Consider the following 26,338-nt stretch of genomic DNA (forward strand, 5'->3'; position numbering starts at 1 on the left):
TTTGTTAAGTACTTATTATGTGCGAAGCACCAGGAATGAAAATAGCAAAATCAGTTCTTGCTCTAGAGATGCACTTTTAATTGGGGGAAAGAACACAAAAAAGAAAGTTTAGCTGCAGGACTAAAGGAAAGATCCAGAAGAAGTCCTAAAGGTTCATTGTCAGGATGGATAACAAGGCCCAAAGTAACTTGGTGCTGGAGATCTGGAGGATGTACAAGCAGTTCAGATGGTGAGGTCTGGTGATATTCTATCTCACCAGAAGGAAAGTAGTTGGAAACTCCCATGCCATTCATGCCTGGAGAAGAATTAAGCTCAATGTGCTTTTTGACTGCCTGAATTTCATTTGCCTACTTCCCATTGGGGGAAATAGGAGAGGAGTACTGAGGGGTATCTGTATCTTTTAGTAGTGGATCTTCACAATATTAACTATTCGTGCCTCTGTCTTATTTCCCATTTAAACTATAAGCCACAGGAGAATCATTACCATATTCCTTCTCCTATTCATCCTTTATGAATCCGTTCTTAAACTGTGCGTTGTGATCTCATATGGGGTCATGTAACTGAATGTAGGGGTTGAAAATTATGATTTATTTCCAGTAAATGTTTGATTCATTTACCTATTTTATATACCTATATATTTAAGGTTGAATAAAAATTTCTTGGGCAAAAAGGGATTGTATGTGGAAAAAGTTTAAGAAGCTATCTTATAGTTCTTTGCACATATGATATTTATGTCATTTAGTTATTTCTCAGTTCTTTGTGACCCCTTTGGAGTTTCTTTCTTTATATTTTATTTTATTTTAATTTTTTATTTTTTAAGCATCTATTTTTTTACTTCTTTTTATTAAAGCTTTTTATTTTTGAAAACATATTTATGGATAATTCTTTAACATTAGCCCTTGCAAAACCTTACGTTCCAATTTTTCCTCCCTTCCCCTACATCTTCCCCTAGATGGCAAGTAGTCCAATATATGTTAAACATGATAGAAATATATGTTAAATCCAATATATGCACACATATTTATATAATTATTGTGCTGCACAAGAAAAATCAAATCAAACCAGTATGTAAAAAAAAAAGAAGCAGAATAAAATGCAAGCAAGCAATAATGAAAAGAGTGAAAATGCTATGTTATGAACCACATTCAGTTCCCACAGTCCTTTCTCTGGGTGCAGGTGGCTCTCTTCATCACTGAACAATTGGAACTGGTTTGAATCATCTCATTGTTGGAGAGACACATCCATCAGAATTGATCATCGTATAGTCTTCTTGTTGCCATGTATAATGATCTCCTGGTTCTGCTCATTTCACTTTACATCAGTTCATGTAAGTCTCTCCAGGCCTATTGGTCGTTTCTTACACAGCAATCCAGTTTCCAGTTTCTTGCCATTACATAAAGGGCTGCCACAAACATTTTGGCACATCTGGGTCCCTTTCCCTTCTTTAAGATCTCTTTGGGATATAAGCCCAGTAGTAAACTGCTAGGTCAAAGGGCATACACAGTTTGATAACTTTTTGAGCATAGTTCCAAATTGTTCTCCAGAATGGTTGGATCCATTCACAATTCCACCAGCAGTATATCAGGATCTCAGTTTTCCCATATCCCCTCCAACATTCGTCATTATCTTTTCCTGTCATCTTAACCATTTGAGTCAGTTCTTTATATATTTTAGAAAATAAGGCCTTTATCAGAACCTTTGGATGTAAAAATGTTTTCCCAGTTTATTGCTTTCCTTCTAATCTTGTCTGCATTAGTTTTGTTTGTACAAAAACGTTTTAACTTAATATAATCAAAATTATCTGTTTTCTGATCAATAATGATCTCTAGTTCTTTGGTCACAAATTCCTTCCTCCTCCACAGGTCTGAGAGGTAAACTATTCTATGTTCTTTTAATTTATTTATATCATTCTTTATGTCTAGATTATGAACCCATTTTGACCTTATCTTGGTGTACAGTGTTAGGTGTGGGTCAGTGTCTAGTTTCTGTCATACTAGTTTCCAATTTTTCCAGCAGTTTTTGTCAGATAGTGAGTTCTTATCCCCAAAGCCTTGGGGTCTTTGGGTTTGTCAAACACTAGGTTACTACAGTCATTGACAATTTTTTCCTGTGAATATAACCTATTCCACTGATCAATTAGTCTATTTCTTAGCCAGTACCAAATGGTTTTGATGACTGCTGCTTTAAAATATAGTTTTAGATCCGGCATAGGTAAGCCACCTTCGTTTGCTTTTCTCTTCATTAATTCCCTTGAAATTCTTGACCTTTTGTTCTTTCATATGAATTTTGTTTTTATTTTTTCTAGGTCAGTAAAATAGTTTCTTGGGAGTTTGGTATAGCACTAAATAAATAGATTAGTTTAGGTAATATTGTCATCTTTATTATATTCTCTCGACCTATCCAAGAGCACTTGATATTTTCTCAGTTGTTTAGATCTGACTTTATTTGTGTGGAAAGTGTTTTGTAGTTTTGCTCATATAGTTCCTGACTTTCCCCTTGGCAAATAGATTCCCAAATATTTTATACTATTGACAGTTATTTTGAATGGAATTTCTCTTTGTATCTCTTGTTGTTGGATTTTGTTAGTGATGTATAAAAATGCTGATGTTTCATGTGGATTTATTTTGTATCCTGCAACTTTGCTAAAGTTGTGGATTATTTCTAATAGTGTTTTAGTTAATTCTCTAGGGTTCTCTAAGTATACCATCATATCATCTGCAAAAAGTGATGATTTGGTTTCCATTTGTAGTTTCTTGATAAAGATACTGGAGTGGCTTTCCATTTCTTTTCCCAGCTGATTTTACAAAGGCAGACAGAGTTAAGTGACTGGCCTAAGGCCACACAACTAGAAAGTGTCTGAGGCCAGATTTTAACTCAGGAAGATGAGTCTTCCCAGCTCTAGACAGGTTATTTTACCCACTGCCTGAATTACCTGTTCATTTTATATAAATTTGATTGCTTGATTAAGAATTTTCAGTTAACTTCCTAGAAAACTAGGTATTCATGGAATCCAAGAAATTTATATCTATTATTTCACTTCCTAAAAGTATCATTAGCATTCAGACTTAAACCTTGATGGCTTCCCCAGAGACCTCATTTTATAAATTAGGGACCTGAGGCCCAGGCCATTTAAGTGACTTACTTGAGGTTAGTAGTTTTTGTATAGAGAAACTTATCATTCTCATTTTCTTAGGTTAAAACAAATTTTTTTTTATTGATATATTTTGTCCTATAACATGGTCATTTCAAACTGGGCAGCTAGGTGGCACATTGGATAGAGTTTTGGGCCTGAAGTCAGCCTAATCAAATCTGGCCTTGGACACTTACTATCTGTGTGACTCTGAGCAACTACTTAATCCTATTTGCCTTGTTCCTCATATGTAAAATCACCTGGAGAAGGCAATGGCAAACCATTCCAATATCATTGTCAAGAAAACTGCAAATGTGGTTATAAAGACTTGGACATGACTGAAACAACTGAATGTTTCAAATTATGGGCCTCCCCTCCTCCCAGTTGTCTTATATGAGGCCATGCTTATAAAAATAAAAATAACAAATGACACAGAGTCTGATTATGTAATGTTTTGTACCCATAATCTCTGACCTTTTTGAAAAGAAGAGGCAGTTTTTCATCTCTGGAACCAAAATTAATTATTAAAATTATTTGGTGTCTAACTTACATAATATTCTTTCTACTTACATATTTCTGTCCTCTCCTTCCCTCCCTTTCTGTTCTGTTTATTTCATTTGAGTTCAGTTCATACAAGCATTTCCAGGTTTCTCAGAATTCCTCATATTCATTGTTTCATATAATGCAGCAATATTCTGTGACATCATACATCTAAATTTATTTAGCACTCCAAGTCACTAGCCATCTACTTTATTTCCAGGCTGGTTTTGTTTTTGTTTGTTTGTTATCTGTTTTACCACAACAGAACTGCTGCTAGGAAAATTTTGCTATCTATAGAGGTTTTCTTTTTGACATTGGTTTCTTTGGAGTGTGTGTGTGTGTGTGTGTGTGTGTGTGTGTGTGTGTGTCCAGTTGGAAGATCTTTGGGTCAGAAAGGATGAATGGCTAAATCTCATCTTGCATCATTCCAAATTGAGAAGGGTGGTGACAATTCACAGCTCCACCAACAGTGTTTTAGTGTCTATATCTTACTGCCATAAGTTCATTTGTTGGTTATTAGATGATAACTTTCATTTTCTATAGATTCCTTGGCATCTCTGGACTTACAGTTCTCTGAAACTCTCAAGGGATTGAACTGGGTTGAAGATGCAAGCTTTTCTCCCTCCTTCTTTCCTTCTTTTTGTACCATTTTCCTTCTTTTCCCCCTTAGGGAATTCATTTAGGCTCTTCTTCCTGATCCTGGGTTCCAATCAGTGTTGCCAGAAGTGAATAAAAGGCTATTTTAAAATTGACATATGGCTGTGACCCACTCAAGTGGAATGCTATACCTTGCTTTTCTTTTTTTTTTTTTAAGTCAGAAAAAACTTTATTGAGCATAGACAGAAGAAAGACTCCCCCCACATAACCCATGTTAAAACAGAAACAAAAAAAAAAGCAAAAAACTACTAAAAACAAATGGAACTACAGCAAATCAGACCGCTAGAACTTAACCTGATTCTTCTTACTTTGGCAATTCCCAGACACAAAGCTTGGGGCACACTCTTCCTTTCAAAATGTATTTTTAAGACAATGGCAACATTTCTACCTTTTTTTTTTTTTTTTTTTTTTAAACATTGCATCAAAGTAAAATCATAAATCTAGAAACAGAAATTTAATCTCTCTTTAAAAGGAGAAGGGCCTTGGCTATGGTTTCAAATTCAGCCTCTGGGTTTTTCTACCTATCCAGTTTCCTCACAGGTAAAATAAGCTTGTGTCTTAAGTTCTCTTTCAGATCTAAATCTGTGATTCTGTGATTCTCTGATCCTATAAGTGGTGGGAAGGACTTTCATTCTCATATCTTTTTCTCTCTTTCCTCCCCTGCTCCCCTCCCTTTTTTTTAAGCAAGTATACACTTCCTCCTTAACTTTCTTCCTCTTTCCATTTTAACTGAAATACCATTCATTCATTGAGCACATTTTAATGGGACAATTCAATCCAATAAATACCTTTGTGGCTAATTCTGTTCAAGGTACTTTATAAGTGATACAAGAATCTTAGTGGTACAATTCCTGCCTTCAGAGAGAGTACAATTTAATTGGTAAATAAGGGCAACACACTTGGATAATAACAGTGTAAATATGGGTGGCGTGTGGGATATGGGGAAAATGGGCGGTGTGTGGGATATGGGGAAAATGGGCAAGAAGGGCAGGAAGAGATCACAGTGGTGTGGAGATGGTGAGAAAGGCTCCTTGAAGGAATTAGAATGAAATTTTGTTGGGCAAAGGGGAGGGAAGAAGAGAAGGCATTTCACATATGAACAACATCCTGGATCTAGTGGCATGATGGCTGTAAATCTGGAATAATTGTGACCTCTGTGGAAAAGGAAAGAGTTTGTTGAGGGAAGGAAGGAAAAGGCCCTCCAAGGCCTAGAGTTGTTGAATATTAAAAGGTTGAAGAGATTAGAAGGAAAAGCCAGATTGTGCTGTGCCATGAATACTGGGTTGGGAGGGAAAGAGAGAGGGACTAAATATTGAAGATTTTTTTTTAACCTGGAATCAACACAATGAAAGTGCTGATTTAAAAGGAAGAATAGTGAGGATCCTATATTCCCCACATCCAGAGAGGTTTTTAAAAGGTCAAGGGAACTGTCATGGATCCATAGAGACTTCCTCAGCTTGCCCTTTGGTTGAATTGTACCAATATGTTTCTCACATATTTTTGTCTTGTATTGTATGGCAATACAAGACAAAAATAAAACAGGCTCTCTGCCCTCAGGGAGCTTATATTCTACTCTCCCTTTTTTCTTTGATTCACTTATATGTCTTGGGCAATGGAGAGACTTTTGTCTTTATCCTTTTTTCTTTTTTTTTCCACTTTAGAGTTGATTTCCTCTGTCTTTCCCCTCTATGCCTCTCTACCCTCCATCCCTGAATTAGAGTTTCATTGAGTATATGTCTGCAGGCTTCAGTGAGAGGGATTATCAGTGCTCTCCTGGCAGTCCTTTCCGGAGACATCTTGAAGAGGTCATTTGTGGCCCAGGCAGTTCCTGTTTCTGGTTGGACACTCACTCATGAGATAAAATAGTTGAATGAGTCATATACTCTAGACATCCCGCTAGACAGTAGATTGAAGCTAAGGGCTAATCAGCAAATGGGAATTTTTTATTTTTTGCACAGTTAAGCATCCTATCTAGTGAGAGGGGGAGATAAAATTCTGTTGCATATCTGGTAACTTGTATATCTTCAGAATAGGGTGTGAAGCATATGAGTGTATGATCACATTTCTCCTCCTTCCTCCCCCCATTTCCTCTCATGTATTTATACTTAGTTTTCTCTCCTTGCTATTGTCTTTCTATAGGACTAGGGTCAGACTATTCCAGGGGACAGTCAGAGGGCATAATGGAAATTTGTGTAGCCTTTTGGGTAAAAACAATGCCAGAGACCTGTGTCTGGGCACATTAGATCAAAGGTAATTCAAACCTTAAACTGTAATTTCTTTGGGGGCTTTTTACTGCCAAAGAGGATGCTTTGGAGTTAGTCAAGATGAACATGTATTTTTGTGTGTAAGTAGCTACAGATCTATTTACATATGTGTGATTTTTGTAATCTACATCTTTATGTCTTTATTATGTTAGGGATTAGAGAATTCTGAGAGGTTGCTGTCTGGTAAAATCTGGATAGGATTTTGACTGAGCTCAGACCCTTGAGGATTTGATGTAGTAAGTTATTTTAATCTCTAGCACATTTTTCCTGGAAACTCTTGTTCCTGAATGTTGCTATGATTTTACTTTGGAGATGATTCACAATGTTTCATTTTGATATTTCATCATCTATTTTCACTCTACATTTAATAATCGTTTGTTAAATGACTCTTGTGCCATACTAGGCTAGGTGCTAGTGATATAAGGGCAACAGTGAGCCCTGACCACAAAGACTGTACTGGATATTTACCAGGATATTCCTTCCTTTGCATTAATTATGTAATCTGTCATATTTCTTATCATCCAGATCATAAATAAAAGTGTTCTATGTACCAGACTGAGTATGAAGCTAGTCCTGATATATTCTACAAAAGACTTTGCTCAGTTTTCATACAGTTGTGCATTTAGTGCTGATGGAGATCTAGTTAGTCCCAACTCCCTTAGACTGAATGGGCCAGCGTCACTCAGGTAGGAATTGGCAGAATAGTGATTTCAAGGAAGTTCTCTTGACTCTGTCAATCAGACATCATTGAACTCTCAATTCAATCCTCTATTTACAAACCCAGGAAGAGGAATGGATTCACTTAAAAAACCATAAATTAACATCATCTCTGTTATTTTTTTATTTAAAAAAAAAAGAAAGAAAATAAAAGATTTTCCAGCTATACACCTGGGAGTTTTACATGCCATTACTATTGCTCCTTTTTTTTCCTTCCTTCCCTCCAAGGGAGAGGGGCAGGGTGAGAAATACAAAACCCTTTTAATCATATAAGGCGTAAAGTCAAGCAAAATAAATTCTCACATTGGTCATTTCCAAAAAATGACACCATAGCAGGATTGACCTCAGTAATGTAAAACTGCTACCAGTAAAGAAAATCTTTTTTTCAAAATCTGTCTTTCAAACTTATTTAGCTGTGTGACCATTGCCACAGCACTTAATCTCTTCAGCCTCAGTTTCTCCTCATTTGTAAAATGAGGGGTTTGGATTTGATGTTCTTTTAGGTACCTTTGAACTCTAAATCTTATCCCAGTAACAGCAAAATGCACCTTAGATCATTAAAAAACTTGATAATTGCCTAGCATGAGGAACATAAATATTCATAAAAGACATCAAATAAAAATGTCAGTGAAACTCAAAAAGGGTCTTAGAGGAGGTTACTGTGTAGAAGAAGGTTTTAGTTTGTTAACTGGGATTAGGAGATCTTAAAAAGAAAAAGAAAAGAAAATTTTATATGGTAAGGCAGAATACACAAAGACTTAAATTTTGTAATATTGATACTAATTGAATTCATTGGTTAGCATTCAAGATGATAAGTCATGGAGATAGGGAAGAAAAGTACCAAACCTATGGACTGGTATTCCTAGAAACTTCAGTCAATTCAGTGAACATTTATTAAGCTAGTACAAGGCATGATGCTTGGATTTGAGAATGCAACAACTACAACAACAACAAATTCCACCTGTATTAGGTCATTATCATATTCTATTTCTTATTTCCTTTTGTGGGCAAAGTATTTTGCTAGATTTTGATATCACATTCATTTCCAAATTTTGATCCTCCTCCTGTCCCCAACTAGTCATTTCTTAAAACAAAAATATAAGAAGAAAAAAGTAGTTCAGCACAGTCAAAAAGCACATCCGCTGTGCCTGACAGCCAGAGTTGTGAGAACAAACTGCCAGAATACTTCATCTTTATGCAGAGACAGGAGGGAGGTACATTTTCTCAGATCTTTTCCTGGACCCTAACTTGGTCATTGTAATTTCACCACATTCATTTTTATTCTTTTTTACTGTTCTTACCATTTACATTATTGTCTTCATCGTGCGTATTGTTTTCTTGATTCCACTAATATCACTGTGAACCAATTCATGTCTTCCTCAAATTTTTTATAGTCTTATTTGTGCAATAATAATCTATCCCATTCATATATACTTCTCTTTGCTGTTGTTAAATTGTTTCAATTATGTCCTACTTTTTTTTATTCCATTTGGGGTTGTCTTGGCAGAGATATTAGACTGGTTTGCCTTTTCCTTCTCCAGCTCGTTTTACAGATGAGGAAAGTCAGGCAGACAGGGTTAGGTGACTTGCCCAAAGCCACAAAGCTAGTAAGTATTTGAGGCCAGTTGTAATGGCATTTCCAGCCCAGTGCTGTATCCATTTTGCCACCTACTTTTCTTGTTTGCTTAGCAGACACCAAAACAATGGATAGCCACTTTGTTTCTAGTCCTTGGCTACCACAATAAGTGTAGCTATAAATGTTTTGCCATATCTTTGACTTTCTGCCTTTGATCTCTCTGGGAACATTATTGGTATTACTAGATCAAAGGATATATATAGCTGTTAATCACTTTAAAAAAAAAAAAGTAAAATTTAGTTGTAATTCTTGAAATGTGAGCGTTAAAATTTCTACAGTGCAAGAAAAGCTGCCTAAATGATACAGAGCACATAGTTATAGAGCTATAAAAATGTCAGGAAAATGAGCTATTTCCCAGAGTTGTATTTCCTGTGTAGACTTGCCTCTGCCCCCTTTTTTGCCACAGTGATTCATAGATTCATAGGACCATTAGAACAAGAAAAAAAAAATTGAGTTCACTTTGTCTGACTCACTTGACAGATGAAGAAACTGAGGCTGAGAAAAGTAAAGCCACTTGTCTAAGGGCCCCCAGTTCAGTAGCAGAGCAGTCTGGATTGTCTAACTTTTGATCAGATGTTCCCTCTATAATCCTATTTTGGGTGTACAAGGCACTAAGGAGGTTGAAATAACAGGCTGAAAGGACCCAGATCTTTGGAGCTTTAGAGTCATGAGGGGCCAAATTTAAATCTCACCTATGATTTGTGATCTTGAGCAAATGACTTAAATTCCTGGAGAGCCGTTTTCCTCATTTGTGTAAAATCAGAGGGTTGGATTTAATGGCTTCTGAACCTCTTTCTACCTCCTACATGATCTATGCTCCTACATGAAATAGCATTTTGAAGGTACAGGAAATAGCTTCTAAAGTGCTTAATTAGCAAAGTAGTGGCCCAAATTCTATATGGAGTAGAAGTGTGGGATGATAAGAGGATTATTGTAATGTTTGGGCTAGCTTTATGGAAGTCCTTTGGATAGGCCTTGGTCTCAGTGGGATAAACACCATGAGAATGGTCAGGAATAGTCTAGAGTCTTTATTCTGGCCCAGTCTTGATCTTAGAAGAGGAGTACAGGAGGCAGGAGAGCCACTAGGAGGATAGTTAAAAATAGAATGTCTCATTTGCCGTTCTTCTCAGCCTTATATACCTTAGTACAATTACATCATTACAGCATACTGAATATGTGTGAACTAGAGAACCATTACATCACTATACTAAATACTAAATATATATGTGAACTAGAGAACCATCATTATTATCAATTCCACTGAATTAACATTAATTCAAGTATACTTTTCCAGAGTTCCGGCCCTCTACAGATTATGAACTTGAAGACTTTATCAAACAGCTTCCCTAGTATTTAAAAAAATAAAAATAAAAAATACGCACCCTGTAACCTTTACTTTTCAATTCCTGACAGGGCTAATTTGAGCAGAATTCCATCTCCCCTGAGAGTTGCTGTTTCTGAAATACAATGTAAAAACCCCAGAATTTCTCTAAAGAACCAGATTTTAAATGCATTTCATTCATAGCTCTCTGAGCAGCTCAAGCAGATACTAATCCATATGATTGTAATTTTGTTCAGAACATCAGGACCCTGCGGCTATTCTTTTTTTGAGGGAAGGAGGGGTGGAGGAAGGGAGGCAACGGTTGCAAAATAGGACAATCTACTAAAATCACCTTATTAATCTATTTGGTCCTAACAGCATAAATTTAGAGCTGAAAGGACCTCATAATTCACTGAGGGAATTGAGACTTGGGACAAGAAAAGGACTAAGCCAAGGTTATACAGAGTTAAGATTTGAAACCAGCCCCAGGCCTCTGACTGCTAGGAAAGGGAGGGGGTGTTTTTCCTAGCACCACACTCATTGTCATTTTATCTTTCCAAAGTCTTCATGACAATTTATTTTCAAACTTTGCATGATTGAAGATAGAATTCACCATTCACCCAAACCCAACAAACTTGTATCTATACAGCCTGTGAGCTAGAAGATTTAACATCTTGTTTTGATTGATAATAAAGCAGCAAATTGTAATTTTATGTATCTAATGCTATTACATGAAGAGTTTTTTTTTTTTTTGGGGGGGGTGGGGGGAGAATAAAGCAATTTTAAATATCTACCCTTGAATAATGCTATAAAAAGTCAGTTATTGTTTGATGTGGAGACAGTTTTTGTTATTGTTCTTGTTTTCACTGGTTATTTAAAAATAGGATTGTCATTCTCATTCATCATCATCATCTTTCCCTCCAACCCCATCATCATCTTAGCATCTTTGCCAGTAAAGGCAAAGTGGATCTGGCTGCAAATCCTGCTTCATTTGGTTCATTTAACCTACTTATTTCCCCAAGCAACTTTCAAAGACTCTCGGTTAAATATGTGTTTCCAACCTGCATGTTGGAAGGAGTTGCCGACACTGATGTAATCAATTGCAAATCTAGACAAATAATAATTTAATTATAATGTGAATATATATAGCTCTTGAAGGCTTTCAGATTACTTTACTTAAAACATTGGAGCAGCTAAGGGGTACAGTGGATAGGAATGCTAGACCTGGAGTTATGAAGATTGATCTTCCTGAGTTCAAATCCAGCATCAGGCATTTATTAGTTTGTGACTCTGGCAAGTTATTTCGCTCTGTTTCCCTCAGTTTCTTCATCTCTAAAATGAGCTGGATAAGGAAATGGCAAACTACTCTAGTATCTTGCCAAGGAAATCACAAATGGGGTCACAAAGAATTGGACATGACTGAAACAACTGGATAATAACAATTACTTAAGACAATCCTGTGAGATCTGTGTTCCTTCCATGTGTTGTTTTTGTTACCATGTGGATGAGAACATTCTGCAAGTGAGAGAAGTTAAATACTTGATCAGAATCATAGCAAGCAAGTACACTTGATGGAATTCAGATCTAGCCCTATTTCCACCTCATAGTCTAGTGTTCTTTTTACAATTATTCTAGGCTATAGTTAAATATCATAGTGATGTGTTAGTCTGATGACTTATTACATAGGAAATCAAATTCAAATCATTGGCTGCTATCATACTTAGAAACTCTCAACTTTCTTGTCTTTTGGTCTTTATAATTTTTTAAAAAAAATTAAATTCTATCTACTTTTAAAATCTTTTTTGTCCAGTGGCCAAAAGCAATAAAAATCTGACGACCAAAATATACCTTTTAATATACCAACAACTAACCCAGTGACCTTGTTATGTGGACTGTAGAGAAGATGTGGTTCTAAAAACACACACACAACTTAATTCCATCTCTTCATATATTTTTTGGACATCATGTGGAATGGTAACTTTTTATTAACTTCCAAAATGAACATGGAAAAAGCATGTTATTCACTAGATAATGTAAAAAGCATTGCATAATATTTTATTCTTTGGAAAGATCATAGATTTATATGTGTGTCTTGCTCTCTCTTTGGTCTAGTAAGTATATTTAAGGCCTGCATTGAAAATTACTTTATTTGAGGTAGGCTTTAGCTCAGCCCAGAGTATAACTTTTCTTTATTGCAGTTGTGAATATGACAAAAGTTGGGGAATGATATCTGAGGCTTCCTTTAAGCCTTTGAGAGATGGTTGACTTCCCAAATTGTAGACTGATAGGTTTCTTAAGGTTCTCATCTTTAAATTCTTTGTCATTCCAAACATACCTTAAAGCTCAAACTTTTAAATTAATGGGTATGATAAAATTGGATATAATACCATGGCAAGTTCTTAAAGGATGTATATTTCTAGATGTAATTATTTCTCCAGGCTCTTATCATCAAGAGGACAGAATATCGGTGTTTAAATGACCTAGATTGAAAACCACAGCCACTCCTGAATTAATGAGTGCATTTATTTTTATTTATTTATTTTTATTTAATAGCCTTTTATTTACAGGTTATATGTATGAGTAACTTTACAGCATTAACAATTGACAAACCTCTTGTTCCAATTTTTCACCTCTTACCCCCCACCCTCTCCCCCAGATGGCAGGATGACCAGTAGATGTTAAATATATTAAAATATAAATTAGATACACAAAAAGTATACATGACCAAACTGTTATTTTGCTGTACAAAAAGAATCAGACTCTGAAATATTGTACAATTAGCTTGTGAAGGAAATCAAAAATGCAAGTGGGCATAAATATAGGGATTGGGAATTCAATGTAATGGTTTTTAGTCATCACCCAGAGTTCTTTCTCTGGGCGTAGCTGGTTCAGTTCATTACTGCTCCATTGGAAATGATTTTGTTGATCAATGAGTGCATTTATATGACGCCTCTTGTATTCTTGGGAAATTCTTCATTGTTAATTCATTTTTTAAAAAATTTAGGTAGCTGCTGAGAAAACTGAAAGACAAAAAAGTAACTTACTAGAGATCATGGAGAAAAGGTCTTTTAAGTAGAGCATATTATCCTTATTTGGCCCAGTGTGCTTTTTCTGAGATCCACTCATATTTAGGATCTTTCAGACTAGAAATTTTTGTTTTCCTTGCTAATTGGTACCTCCTTGCTGCTAACATTTGAGGTGGAGAACCACTCAGATATGCCAAGGTGTACTCTTACCCTTCTCTGTAAAACATAAAATGAGTTAATATATCTATAAAAATAAACTTAACCATAATTAATATAAAATAAATAAAATAAACATGCCTATAAAACATGCAATGAATCTAGAAGTCATATGATCATAGATCTCAAGCTGGAAGAGACCTCAATGCCATCTAAATCCATCCCACATGATTTACAGATGAAAAAGTTGAGGCCCAAGGAGACTTGGTGATAATCCTGAGATCACAAAAGTCAGAGATAGGATTTGAACAAAGGTCCTTAACTACAGGAGTAGAGGTTGTTTGTTTGTTTGTTTGTTTTCTGTACCACGCTGCCCTGCAACTGGCAAGAACTTATTTGATAGAAGGATGTGCCCAGCCCTGGGCTCTTTACCCCAGTCTTGGCCTGAAGAATATTGTACTTGAGGTTTGAGGCTGAGGCTTTGTTGACATCTTTGATAATACCTCCTACCCTTTTTTGGAGGTTTTAGCTGCCTTGCAGGGTGCAAGGTGTGTGCTTCTCCAGGACTCTCCCCTTATTTCCCCTGTTTCCCCTTATATGCTTTAGTGGATGGCTTCGGTTAAATCACATCAACTTCCTTCCCTTCAACATGCCAGCAAAAGACCTATTGCTTTCATCCTTGATCATCTCAACTAATTCTTCTGCAAAGCCAAGTCTTGTTTGAAGTCCCAGCACCAGACCCCACTAGCATCCAAAATGGGAATTTTCTGAATGTAAGGATGAAAAACATTTTCTGAATTATGGAAGAGCATTTTCATAGATAAGTATTCACAGCTAGGCTATTATGGTGGCATTTACTCACTCCTACTCCTGGAAACTTGCAGCAACTGATTCTTTTCTGAATAGGACAATGGTGGTTCCCCAAACCAGGATAGTAGTTGACATTGCTCTAACCTGGGACAAATTACTTGACCTATGTGAGTCTCAGTTTCCTCATCTGTAAAATGAGGGTTAGACTCAAATGACCTCTGAGGTTCAAGATTAAATTAATGATCCTCCTTTAGAATTGGACTGGGGGAAAAATATAAATTTGGAAATCATTTCCAGAGAGGCTCAGGTAAGAAGGTTTTGAAGCAAAGGTAGGAGAAGTATGATCTTGCTACCAGGATCTAGCTTAACCAGACTGGAAATCTGAACTAATTACATCGAAGATCCACAGCAGTATGTGACTTTTAACATCAGAAATGAAGGAGCAGCAGTTAGTGTTATAGCCAAGGCTAAAAAGGTTCTTTTATCTTTTCCCATTTCATTTATATTTTTCTCCTCTAATTAAAACTTTCTCCTCCATGGCCTCAGCCATGCCTTTTTTTTTTTTTTTTCTTTTATAAAATTTGCTACTCTTTACTTTAGTCATTGTGAAGGTATGTATGGCCTCCTTATCTATGAATCATAAATTTAGGGTTGGAAAGGATCTTAGAGGTCTTTGAGTCCAATTCCTTCATTTTACAGAACAAAGGTTCTAGAGTAGAGTGACTTGCTCAAAGTCACATGGTTATTAATAGTCAGACCTAGATCCTCTGACCTCATATCCATTAAGCTTTCCACTGCATCTTGCTACCTTTCAGAATCCCCTATATCAGCACAACTAGTGGCTTGACATCAATTGAAGGAAGCCATGATGCTAGGTAAAAAGAAAATTAGTTTCCTGATAATCAGTCCTCAGAGCTTATGATTTTTGCTTCATTTACTATTCTGTTCAATATCAAGATCATCCAAATGGTGAGGGAGAAATGGTATTTGATATAGAAGACACTTAAAACAAAGCTAACAAAATAATGCTTGCATGCTCCTCTCTTCAATAAAAAACCACTTTTTGAATATAGGTGGGACCTGTGATTTCATTGGTGTAGGAAACTGAGGCTTACTGGTCACATAGCTAAAGTTTTGAACTTAATTCTTCCTGATTTTTGGTGAAACAGGGTCACTGATGGGAATGATAGGATCTGGAGCTAAAAAGCAGTCAGAGATCATCTCATCCAATCCTTCATTTTATAGATGAGGAAACTTGAGGCCCTATGAAGGAAGTGATTTGTCCATGCTTATATAAGCAATAAGTTGAAAAGACAGAATTTGAACTCTGGTTGTTTTTTACTGGAGCTTTAGGGCTTTCCCCTGTGGTACCTGACTGTGCATATGCTCTGTGGAATGTGTTCACAGATTCACAGAGCAAGACTTGGCAGGCTATCTAGTCCAATTCTGTCATTTTACAAAGGTTGAAACTTAGACTTGAAGAGAGTGACTTGCTCAGTTACACAGGTAATTTTCATCTGAGATAAGATTTGAACCTCTGGCTTGAGGCAGTATTTTTTCATTGGTGCCACAAAAACCATAACTTTTGATTCTAGCAAAAAAGAAACAATTAGCAACTCATGCTTTTTGTGCTTTGTAGAGTGTTTTCTGTTGAAAGTTTAATGAAGCGCTTAAAGAAATGGTTTCATTTCTGCTACATAATTTAGTGCTCTTCTTTTGCATTAACATATTAACATATTGTTACTTTTAACCTTTCACCCACTGAGTCAGGCACTTAAAGTGCTATTAAGCTCAATAATTTTTCTTATAAATAGCCTGAGAGTGATGGGAAAAGAATTGGATTGACATTTTAAATAGGCTCCTGCTTCAAAGCATTCCGTGGGGCATGAGCATCACCAGTACTCTGAAAGGGGATTTGGGGTTGCTCTCTTAGGCCAGAGTGAGGCATGGATCTGAGAAGGAAGCCAGCCTTTTAAACACACCACACTTCTGTCAGACTAAGCTTGTCAGAAGAGGGAAGACTAGTTTAGGCAATAGGAATTAACCTCTGCCTAGTTCATCCTCTTGTTTGCATGCACAATTATAGGGTCTCAGGTGATTTTTACCTTTTTCTAGGCTGTAGTTTATTTAATCTATCTGAAAAATGGGAAATCACAGGATCTCACAATTGGAAGCAGTTATGCCTAATGTAGAAATTCCTTCTTTAACATGTATTAGGGAATATTCGATCAATTTTTTTTTTTTTTTTAATCTGAAAAATGGGAAATGACAGGATCACATGTTTGGAAGCAATTATGTCTGATGCAGAAGATTCTCCTGTAATTTGGGGATTTGGTTATCCATTCTCTGCCTGGTGATTTACAGGACTAGGATACTGTATCACTGTCTTTTGAAGTAACATCCCATTTTTGGACAGCTCTATTCATTTTTTAGTTTTTGAGTTGTTGTTGTTTTTTTTTTTTTTTTTTATTTTGAATTGAAATCTGCCTTTTCTGTTCATTGTTCCTAGTTATGTTCTCTGGAACAAAGCAAGAAGACTCATCTTAAGTTCAAATCTGACCTCAGACATTAGTTGCATGACGTTGGGCAAATCATTTAACCCTGTTGCCACGGCTTTCTCTTCTGTAAAATGAGCTGGAGAAGGAATTAGCAAACCAATGCAGTATCTTTGTCCAAAAAAACCAAATAGGGTCACAAAGATTGGACATAACTAAAACAATTGAACATTAACAACAAAAAATACTTATTAACTTTTCCTTCCTTTCTTCTTCCCTGGTTTTAAGTACTCAAAAGATTCAAAATCATATCAGACAGAATCACAGCTTTTTAATTGGAAGAGACTTTATAGAGACCATCTAATCTAACCCCCTCATTTCACAGAAGAGAAAACTGAGTCCAGAGAAATAAAGTGATTACCCAAGGTTATGAGAAGTGATCTTCAAGGAGGTGATATTGTCATGATGCTCTCCATGTACCCTCAAAGGCTGCTTCTCTAAGCTGAATATCCTTTGTTCCTTCAACTAGTCTTTATATGATGTGTTTTCTAGACATTTCTCTCTCTGGATGTTCTCCAGCCTGAACATGTCTTTCCTAAAAAATGACATCCAGGAAGAACACACCCCAGATGTGGTGTGATCAAGGGATTTTCTTCCTTGGTGAAAGCAGGAATATTGGGCTTGATGACCTCTGAGGTTCCTTTTACCTTTAAATCCGATCCTGCGTAACATAATCTCTGTCTTTGAGCATATGAAGGAAAATCAGCCAGGTGGAAGAGGGCCCTTTAAGCCTGTGAGCTTGTGGTTTAAAGAGATATTATCATCTCCCATGTTCTACTCCAATTAGAGGCAGCTATGGTGCAGTTGGTAGAACGCTGGGTCTGGCTGGAGTCAGGAACACCTGAGTTCATATTCAGCCATTAACATTAACTAGATGTATGACCCTGGACAAGTCACTCTGTTTGCCTCAGTTTCTTCAGTTATAATAGGGAGATAATATTAGCTCCCATCTTGCAGGGTTTTTATGACCATCAAAAGGGTTAATATTTGTAAAAAGCACAGTGCCTGACACATATTAGGTGCTATATATACTTACTGCTTTTCCCTATTAATGCAGCTTATGTTCATGTTAACTTATTTTTAGCTGCCATACCATACTTTTGACTCATTGAGCTTTTAATCCACTCACCCCCTTCTCTTGCCCTGTCTCCCAATTTTTAGCATGAAGATTTTGATACTTTTTAGAAGATATGTCAAAGTATGAACCCAGTCATGGAAGTACTTTTGACCTTCCTTCATAAAGAGTTTTTGTAGAAATTCAGGCACTGAATTTTACTGGCACTGCTAGTTCTTCAAAATAGTGATGGTAATAAATTTTGAATTTGCCATGGTTTTCCAAAAACTAGGGTCAGTCTTAAAGCACAATGTTTTTACATCCTTCCTCACCTTTCCCTCCCCCCCCCTCCCCCCCCCCCCCCCCAGCACATTTTTAAGCAAAATAGTCAGAACAGGATGACTTGGTTTAAACATTGAATTGAACTGCGTGTGTATGGTTACTTTACCATTAAGATCTTGAGTACTTACTGTGTGCCTAGGACCTGCCTAATAGGGATGATTGACGATAGACAGTTTTGTTGGGGACATGAAACTTACCCCTAGTGAAAAAGTTAAAGAGACCAGTACAAAATGGTTCTATTATCAGTAAGTGCTCCCTCATGTAATCTTGACTCCAAATGCTGTAAAGAGTTAAGAGAGAGCAGTACAAAATGTGTTCGGTTTGAAGTGAGAGGACTTGTGTTTGAATTCCTACTCTGCCACTGTTTACCTCTGTAACTTTGTTCAAGTTGCCTCAGTTTGGTCATCTACAAAAAGAGAGGATTGGAGTAAATAAACATTTAAGGTCTCATCTAGCTGTGATCTGTTCTACCCTTCATCATTCTCTTTCTCTTCTCTGTTTTTATTTCTTTTCCTCTCTCCCCTGTCTGTGTCTTGGTCTTGGTCTCATTTCCTTCCACCCCTACTGTTTCTTTCTTTTCTCTTTCCCCTTTTTCTTTTTCCTTCTCCTCCTCTTCTCTACTTCTCCCATATCTGTACACACATATACACACACAATTTTGTTTAAAGGTAGGGGGAAATATTGTGAGCTGGTACAGCTGAAAGAGATTTAGAAAGAACACCAGAATCTAATTCAACTCCTATCATGCCTGGAAAATAATTTCCTACAGTGTATCTGACAAGTGGTCATTTAACCTTTTTTTTTTTTTTTTTAATTAGAGAGAAACCACTAATTCTTGAGGCTGACCACTCTACTAGGGATAGTTTTAATTGTGAGGAAATCTTTTCTTATTTAAAGGTAATGCTTTATCTCTAGTTTCCATCCATTGATCCTAATTTTGCCCTCTGCTGTCAAATGAAACAGGTTTAATCCCTTGTCCACGTGACAATTCTCCAGGTAGTTGGAGAGAGTTATTGTATTCTTCTTAAATCTCTGTCCATGCTAAACATTTTTAGTTCCTTCCTAGTCCTTGTGATGTGATCTTTGAAGCCTTTTGCCCTCCAGTTTATCAAAGTCCTCCCCAAAATGTGGAGCCTGGTAGCTGATTAACTGATTGAATTAGATGTTGATGACCTCTGAGATCCCCTCCAAGAATTAGATTTGGCAAATAGATGACGACAAGGAAAAGGGAGGGAATGGATTCTAAGCCCAAGATAGGGAGCAGTATGAGTATAGGGAAATATATATATCTATATATCTATAGATATCTATATATCTATATCTATAGATATATATGTATATACACACACACATATGCACATATACTAATATTAGTATAGGCCTATCTTGTCTATTGAGACAATGAGGAATAGTAGGCTGAATTAACCAAATTTCGCAGATATAATTTTTGCATTTTTGTATTTCAAATAACTGTCAAAAATGAATACATAAAAGGTCCTACATATGAGTATGCAAACAAAAACATAATGTAGAGTAAATAATTCACATCTGCAGGTAATATTACTCTTATATATAGTTGCCTGTGTGGTACAGAGTAACCTAGAAACAGCAGATCTCTTCACTGACTGTCTCTGGGGCCTTACTCTTTGCAAAGTCTGTATTAGTTCATCTAAGTCACTTTCATGCTGCCCACTGTATTATTCTCTCTTGCAACTCTGAAAATCAGAGACACATTCTGCAAAATGGTATCCCCTAAAGATCTATGATAAATATTTATTGATAATGAGAGAAAGAAAGTGTGTGTGTGTGTGTGTGTGTGTGTGTATGTTGTGGGTTCCAGACAGTCTGTCTGAAGAAGCCAGCCGCCTCCTCTGAAAAGTCTGATTCTCTTTGGCTGTGCTCTGGAATTTAAAGATTCCTAAAACAAGCAGATGTTTTCATGAGAGGCAGCAGGACCTAGTGGGTGGAGTGCTACATCTAGAGTCAGAAAGACCCAAGTTTGAATTTCACCTCACAGTTTTCATATCTGTGTGACTATGAGCAAGTCATCAAATGAGATGATAATTGTAAACTACTTAGCACAGTGTCTGGCACATAATAAGCAATATATTAAAGTTAGCTATTATTATGGTGGTTGTTGTTATTCAGATTTTTCAGGCTCCAATAGCCCCATCTGTGATTTAAGTCCCTAAATTTGGGGATTCAATGGCTTTTGGAGTTATTAGTCCATTCCCCCTGCCTCTGGGTAGGCTTATGTAAATTGTTTCATCTTTTTTTCTTGTCTTAGAATTCTCAGACATATAATGTCTGCATTTCCTCCCCAAAGAACCCTTCCTAGAGATTCTTGTTGGGGGATCACCTTAAATTTGCCCTATTAGGGACTGGGAAAATGCTAAAAAGGGGGCCACCATTGAAGGTTACTAGGTGGCATGGTGATTGGAGCATAGGGTCAGAGCACAACATCTGGTATCCAGAATGCCCAAGTTCAAATGTGCTCTGTCTCTTAAGTGTTATATATAATCTGATATTATATGTGACTACTGTATAGGTAGTCACTTAATAATGCATGTTTACTTCTTTCCATTACACCACAAAATTCTCCTTAATATATTACTAGAAAGCTCACTGGGATGAAAACAGCTATTTGGTGCTATAGAACAAGGGATTTTACTGATCAACAGCTTTATTGGACTAGGACAGTATGCAAATAATATAGAAACTTGAATAATCTTTTGCCTATACAAAATAGTAAAAAGATGACTTGCTGACTTCTTGCATAACAGTTTGCCTCAAATTAAGCTACTCTCTTTGATTAAGATGACTAAGTTTGGGCTGTTATGGCTTAGGTGCCAGTAAACCAACCTTGTTTTTAAAAAAAAAAAAAAAAGTTATGAAAAACATACACACACACATACATATTTATACCCTCCTATCAACACTTGATTTCAGTGATTTCCTGTCACAGAATTCCTGGGTATGAATTGTTGCTAACTTTTATCTCATGTGAGTTGCTCAGCAGGGACTTTAAACCTAGAAATAGGGCAGAAATGAGTGCCATAGGCTGGTGCTTTGAGTGTGTCCAAGATGAGATAAAATCAAATCTTTTATTTTTCTTTCTTTTCACAGGTCACGGCCAAGACTGCCTTCCTATTTATTTTACCTCAGTATAATATTAGTATGCCATCATCAGGTAAGAAAACTCCCATCTTTTCACCTGGCTATATAAAATGCTTTATCTTTGACTATTTCTTTAAGCTTTTTTTTCTCTTTGCTTACCTTCCCAACTTCTGTTCCCCATTTATCTGCTTAAGCTTTTCATATATTTGAATTCAATTTTAAATCTATCATTGTGCATCCTTCCTCAGGTAATAAGTAATCATAAAATATCAGCATCCATTGGGTTACAGGTGTTCATGAACCCACTGCCAGCTTTGTGGAGCAGAAATACTCTTCATTTTCTAACAGTACATTGTTGCCCAGTTGGAAGCTTTATATGCTGGCTTTGGTTCCTGTGGACTGGGGGATAGAATATTACACTAAGAATAGATGATAAAATGAATAAGCCCCCAGACTCTGAAATTTTATGTAACCACAGGAAGGCTGCCACAGCCTGCCTAAGATGGTGTTTATAAAATAGGACTGCTTCTTGACTTTTTTGAGCATTTAATCTGTATCTAACTTTGTGCTCAATGGCTATCTTTCCCTCTCTCCCCCAAAGAGGGAGGTACATTCATCTTTCTAGATCATTATATTGCTGATAGTAACATGTAATAGGAGTTTCATGATTCTTAGTTGAGTAAATAAAAAAGAAAAAGTGAAGTCTTGCCATCTATAACAAAGTGTGGAGCTTATACGTTTTTGATTGCTGAGTCTCTTAAATCACCAATATAAAGTACTAGGTGAGGTAGCCTGGCTTACTGGGGAGACTTCAAATCCTGATCACTTATGGTAAATGACATAATAGCAAACATTAAAGGTCCATATAAATGGCAGCTACCATCATTTTAATTGTTGATATTATTAATACTTATCTATATAACCATGGACATTCACTTAACCTTTCTAAGTTTCAGTCTTCTCATCTGTAAAAGAAGGAGATTAGATTAGCTAGCTGTTCTTTAAGTTCCTGTCCAAATTTAGATCCTGGGATCACAGAATGCAAAACAGTGGAGGCTGCTTTGATTTCCAGTGAGTTATGCTGCTTTCAAGGTCATGGACCCCATCTGAGATGGTCCATATTTTCTTTTACTTTGTCTATCCCAGTACTCCCTTTTCACCATTGCCTCATAAACTAAAAGCCTCCGAGATTCAGGTAGGTGATCATTCCTTTACAGAAGTGAGATCATACAGAATGGAAATGAGACAAAAGAGAATTTTTTCTTTCAATAAACATTCATTGTGTGTTTGCTTTATGCTAGGCACTAGGATAGCCAGGATATAAATGAAAGGAGCTTACATTTTTCTAGAGTAGAACATATATATGTTCTATATACACAAAAGGAAAGAGGGGGGAGGAGGAAGGAGAGGGAGAAAGAGAGAGACAGAGAGAGGCAGAGACAGACAGAAACAGACAGAGACAGAGAGGGGTGGGAGAAAGAGGAGAGAGAGAGAACACTTACACATTAATAACCAAGGGGTGGAGTCTAGAATCAGGAAAAGCCTAGTATAGGAGTTTGCCTCTAACTGTTCTTTGAAAGAAGTTAGAGGTTCTACAAGATAGAGGTAAAAGAATAATTACACATACTGTATACAAGTAGGGAGTGGAAAATCTGAATGTTATGTCTGGGAAACTCCTATCAAGTCAGGCTTGACTCAAAAGGGAATGAAATGTAGTCAGTCAACAAGCATTTAATAAGCCTCTACTCTTATGTACCAGGCACTGCACTATGCATTGAGACACAAATATAAAAGTTAAAATAGTCCCTGCTCTCAAGGAATTTTGTAATGGCTAAAATTTGTGTAGTGTGCGCTATGTGCCAGACACTAGGCTAAGCACTTTATAATTATTATCTTAGTTGATCCTCACAGCAACAGAAGGTGGGTATTATGAGTAACTTCATTTTAGTTGAGGAAATCAAGGTAAACAAAAGTGACTTGACAAGGTCACACTGTTAGTAAAATTGAATTTGAACTCAGGTCTTTTGACTCTAGGCCTGGTGCTCTCCAGGGATTACCTCTCTAGTTCATGCTAAAGGAAGGTTGTGAGGATCCTTTCGTGTCCTTTTGCAAAGCATTTCTGGTTGACACCACAGGGCCTGACTACTCCAAGAGGATCATATATCCAGAGCTACCTTGGAGGCCATCCAGCCCAACCCTCTCATTTTACAGATGAGGAGACTGAGGCCTGGGAATTTTAAGGAACTTGTCCAAAGTTAGTAGTGTCAGGAGAAGGGTTTGAACCTGAGAGCCTGTACTTTTTGCCCTATGGCCATCCTTTTGTTTTTTGCTCTCTGGTCTTGGCAATATTGTTGAATTTGAGCCACGTACCAGGGATTAGGGATATTCAAAATCATAGGCAGCCATGGAATTGTACATGTGTGATCTGCAGTCATATGTAGTCAGTTTGTTTAAAAATCCTCTGCTCCTAACGTTGGTAGCCAGAAGCAACTCTGTTCTTTCTTAGTGGAGCTTAGAGTAGGAAACAAGTTGACTGATCTCAGTTTCCAGAAACTGAGCTTTTACCATTCTCTTCTTAGGGACTCTGGGGCAGTGGATTTTCCTCATTAGCTCTTGGGAAGTTAGAATGCCTTGAGAGAATGCCTTTTCTGAATTATTCCCTTTACAATCAGTTAATTTCACATTGTATTTCTCAAAGAGAATATAGGTACCTACACTCCTTGAGTGTGGACCTGCCCAGGCTAAGCAGTTTGGAATTGACTTTTGGTGAACCCAGGCTAGCAAGCCTGCGGGGTTCTTTGATGGCCAGAGAGTCAAAGATTTTCCAGGATTGTCCTCCCTCTCCCCAAATGGTTTTTTTGGCTTCTTAGAAGAACATTTTTTTCTCCTTAAAAAAGAAATGAACATTTGAGCCTAGGTAGTTGGTACCACATAGGATCAGATTCTTAGTCCATTCAGCTTGGAATTCTGCCTCTGATCGTGGCCTAAGGGGAGGTTTTGTGGAAGGGCGTGGCTATCTGCTATAATAACATTTTCACAAAGCTTATACCTTGTGTTATAAGTGATAGAGTACTACTAGACTGGAAGCAGGGAGACATAGATTCAAATCTTAGATCACTTAATCACTTATTCTGGGTAAGTCTTTCTGTTTCCCTCCATTTCCTCATTTGTAAAATGAGGGGGTTGGACAGATGGCCACCTGAGCTTCTTTTCAGATCTAGGATCCTGTGATCTCAAATGCAATAAGGTTTCTGAAGAAAGGAAGTGTCACTTTCTGTGGAAATTTAGGACTCATGTAACTCATGTTAGGATGGAGGAGTTTACACAGTAAAATAATTTGAAAGTCAGAAGGACTTCAGTGGTCATTGAATCCAACCCATATAAACTCCTAATATAAGCTTCCTGAAAAATGCCCTTCTAATCTCAGCTTGAACCCTTCAGAGAGGGAGATCTTCCCTCCTTCTGGGCAGCCAGTCCACTTTTTGAGGGCTCTAATTGTTAGGAATTTTCTTCCTGACTTTGGGGCCTGAAGTTACCTCTTTTTGCTCCTGGCTCTGCCCTCTGGAACCAAATAAAATAAATCAAGTCTTCTTTTCTTGTAACAGCCCTTCCTGGAGACTGATACCATATTACCCCTTTAGTCTACACATTACCAAGCCCTTGAGTTTAACTCAGTGCATTTAAAAATTAAATCATTGTAAACAGAAAATTAAGAGCCACTATGTGCAGTGTACATTTCCTAATATTTATTTTTATCGGAGCATTTTAAAATTCTCAGTTGGGCATGCGTGCCTAATATATGTTGCCTTTCAGATTTACTGACTATCTCCTATTTGATGTCTACATTACCACATGGTAGTACAAGAGAACTGAGAACCGTGGATAAAACAATCCCAAACTATTTCTGAATTTGTCCCCACCTTTGAACTTAACAAATTATTGTACCAAGTTCTTATCTCAGTCACAGCTAGCCAGGCTTCTTTTGGAATCCCTTCCTAAGATGACCAAATCTTTGAGCAGTCTAGTAGAACTAATAGGCAGGTATTGGAATTTAACCTGCTGCTGGTGGAACAACAAACTAGTAACTACTTAGACTGAAGAGGCCCTCCCTTCCATAGTCACATTTTCTTTGCACACTCACTTCAGGCTGTAAAAGGAAGCTTCAGTATTCAAGTCAAACTCAAGTGTTACCATTTATCCTAACATTGGATTTCTTAGTAACAGGTTTTCTAAAAAATAAGACTGAATTTTATTCAGCAACTATCTTGTAAACACTATGTACAAGTCTTTTTCAGAGTTTTTAATGACCCTACACTATTTCTTCCTGAAACAAAAGCCCATATTTTTAACCTTAGTATCCAGTAATGCTGTATGACTATAGGCCATAAAGAATTATAGTCTTTCAAGAATTGATTTTGAAAGTTACTCAGAAGTCAGTTGAAAGGAGTATATGGTAAGGTAAGGTCCAACATATTACCAAGGAATAATTGTACAAGAATAAGTGGCATATTTAAAAAATGTTATCAGAAAACTGGAGGACCAGAAAATGAGGTGGTCTTATCTTTCAGTGAGAACAAGGGATAATCAATGGGCTGTCTGCCATGCTTTGTTTTAGTATCCAAGCAGTGTTAAGAGTTTTAAAGGAAAGTCCCCAGTAAGTTGGGAGAGAATTTACATAACGAAATGGCATTGTCTTACTGGGTGAGGAGTCTTGCTTGGTTTATAATCTGTATTACTAGAGAGGAATAGTGACATCATTGAGATCACAGAGTCACTGGTGCAATTTACTAAACCATTTAAAATTTACTAGAACATAGACTATTTTATAAAAGCATTTCCCCACCCCCAACCTTCTTCATTTTTTATTTTAATTTTATAATCTCCATATCCCTCTCTTCTAAGGATTTAGGAAGAAGGGTGGGTAACTAAGTGGGGCAGTTCAATCAAGGTGGGTGGGGGAATTTCCTTCCACTCCTTTGTTTCTCTGTCCCATTCCTCCCTACTCCTCCCTAC

At 36.9% G+C, this 26,338-nt stretch overlaps 1 protein-coding gene across 1 annotated transcript in view; it reads left to right on the top strand.

Annotated features, from left to right (window-relative positions):
* The window catches only part of TRAM2 (translocation associated membrane protein 2), a 107,262-nt gene that overhangs the window by 40,515 nt on the left and 40,409 nt on the right, over window positions 1-26,338 (top strand). Inside the window, exon 2 of the mRNA XM_031964726.1 lies at window positions 21,335-21,398. Within this exon, the coding sequence (XP_031820586.1) occupies window positions 21,335-21,398 (64 nt within the window). The remainder of the gene's footprint in view (window positions 1-21,334; window positions 21,399-26,338) is intronic.

Source organism: Sarcophilus harrisii, chromosome 4 (genome assembly GCF_902635505.1).
Source record: "Sarcophilus harrisii chromosome 4, mSarHar1.11, whole genome shotgun sequence".
Classification (NCBI taxonomy): domain Eukaryota; kingdom Metazoa; phylum Chordata; class Mammalia; order Dasyuromorphia; family Dasyuridae; genus Sarcophilus; species Sarcophilus harrisii.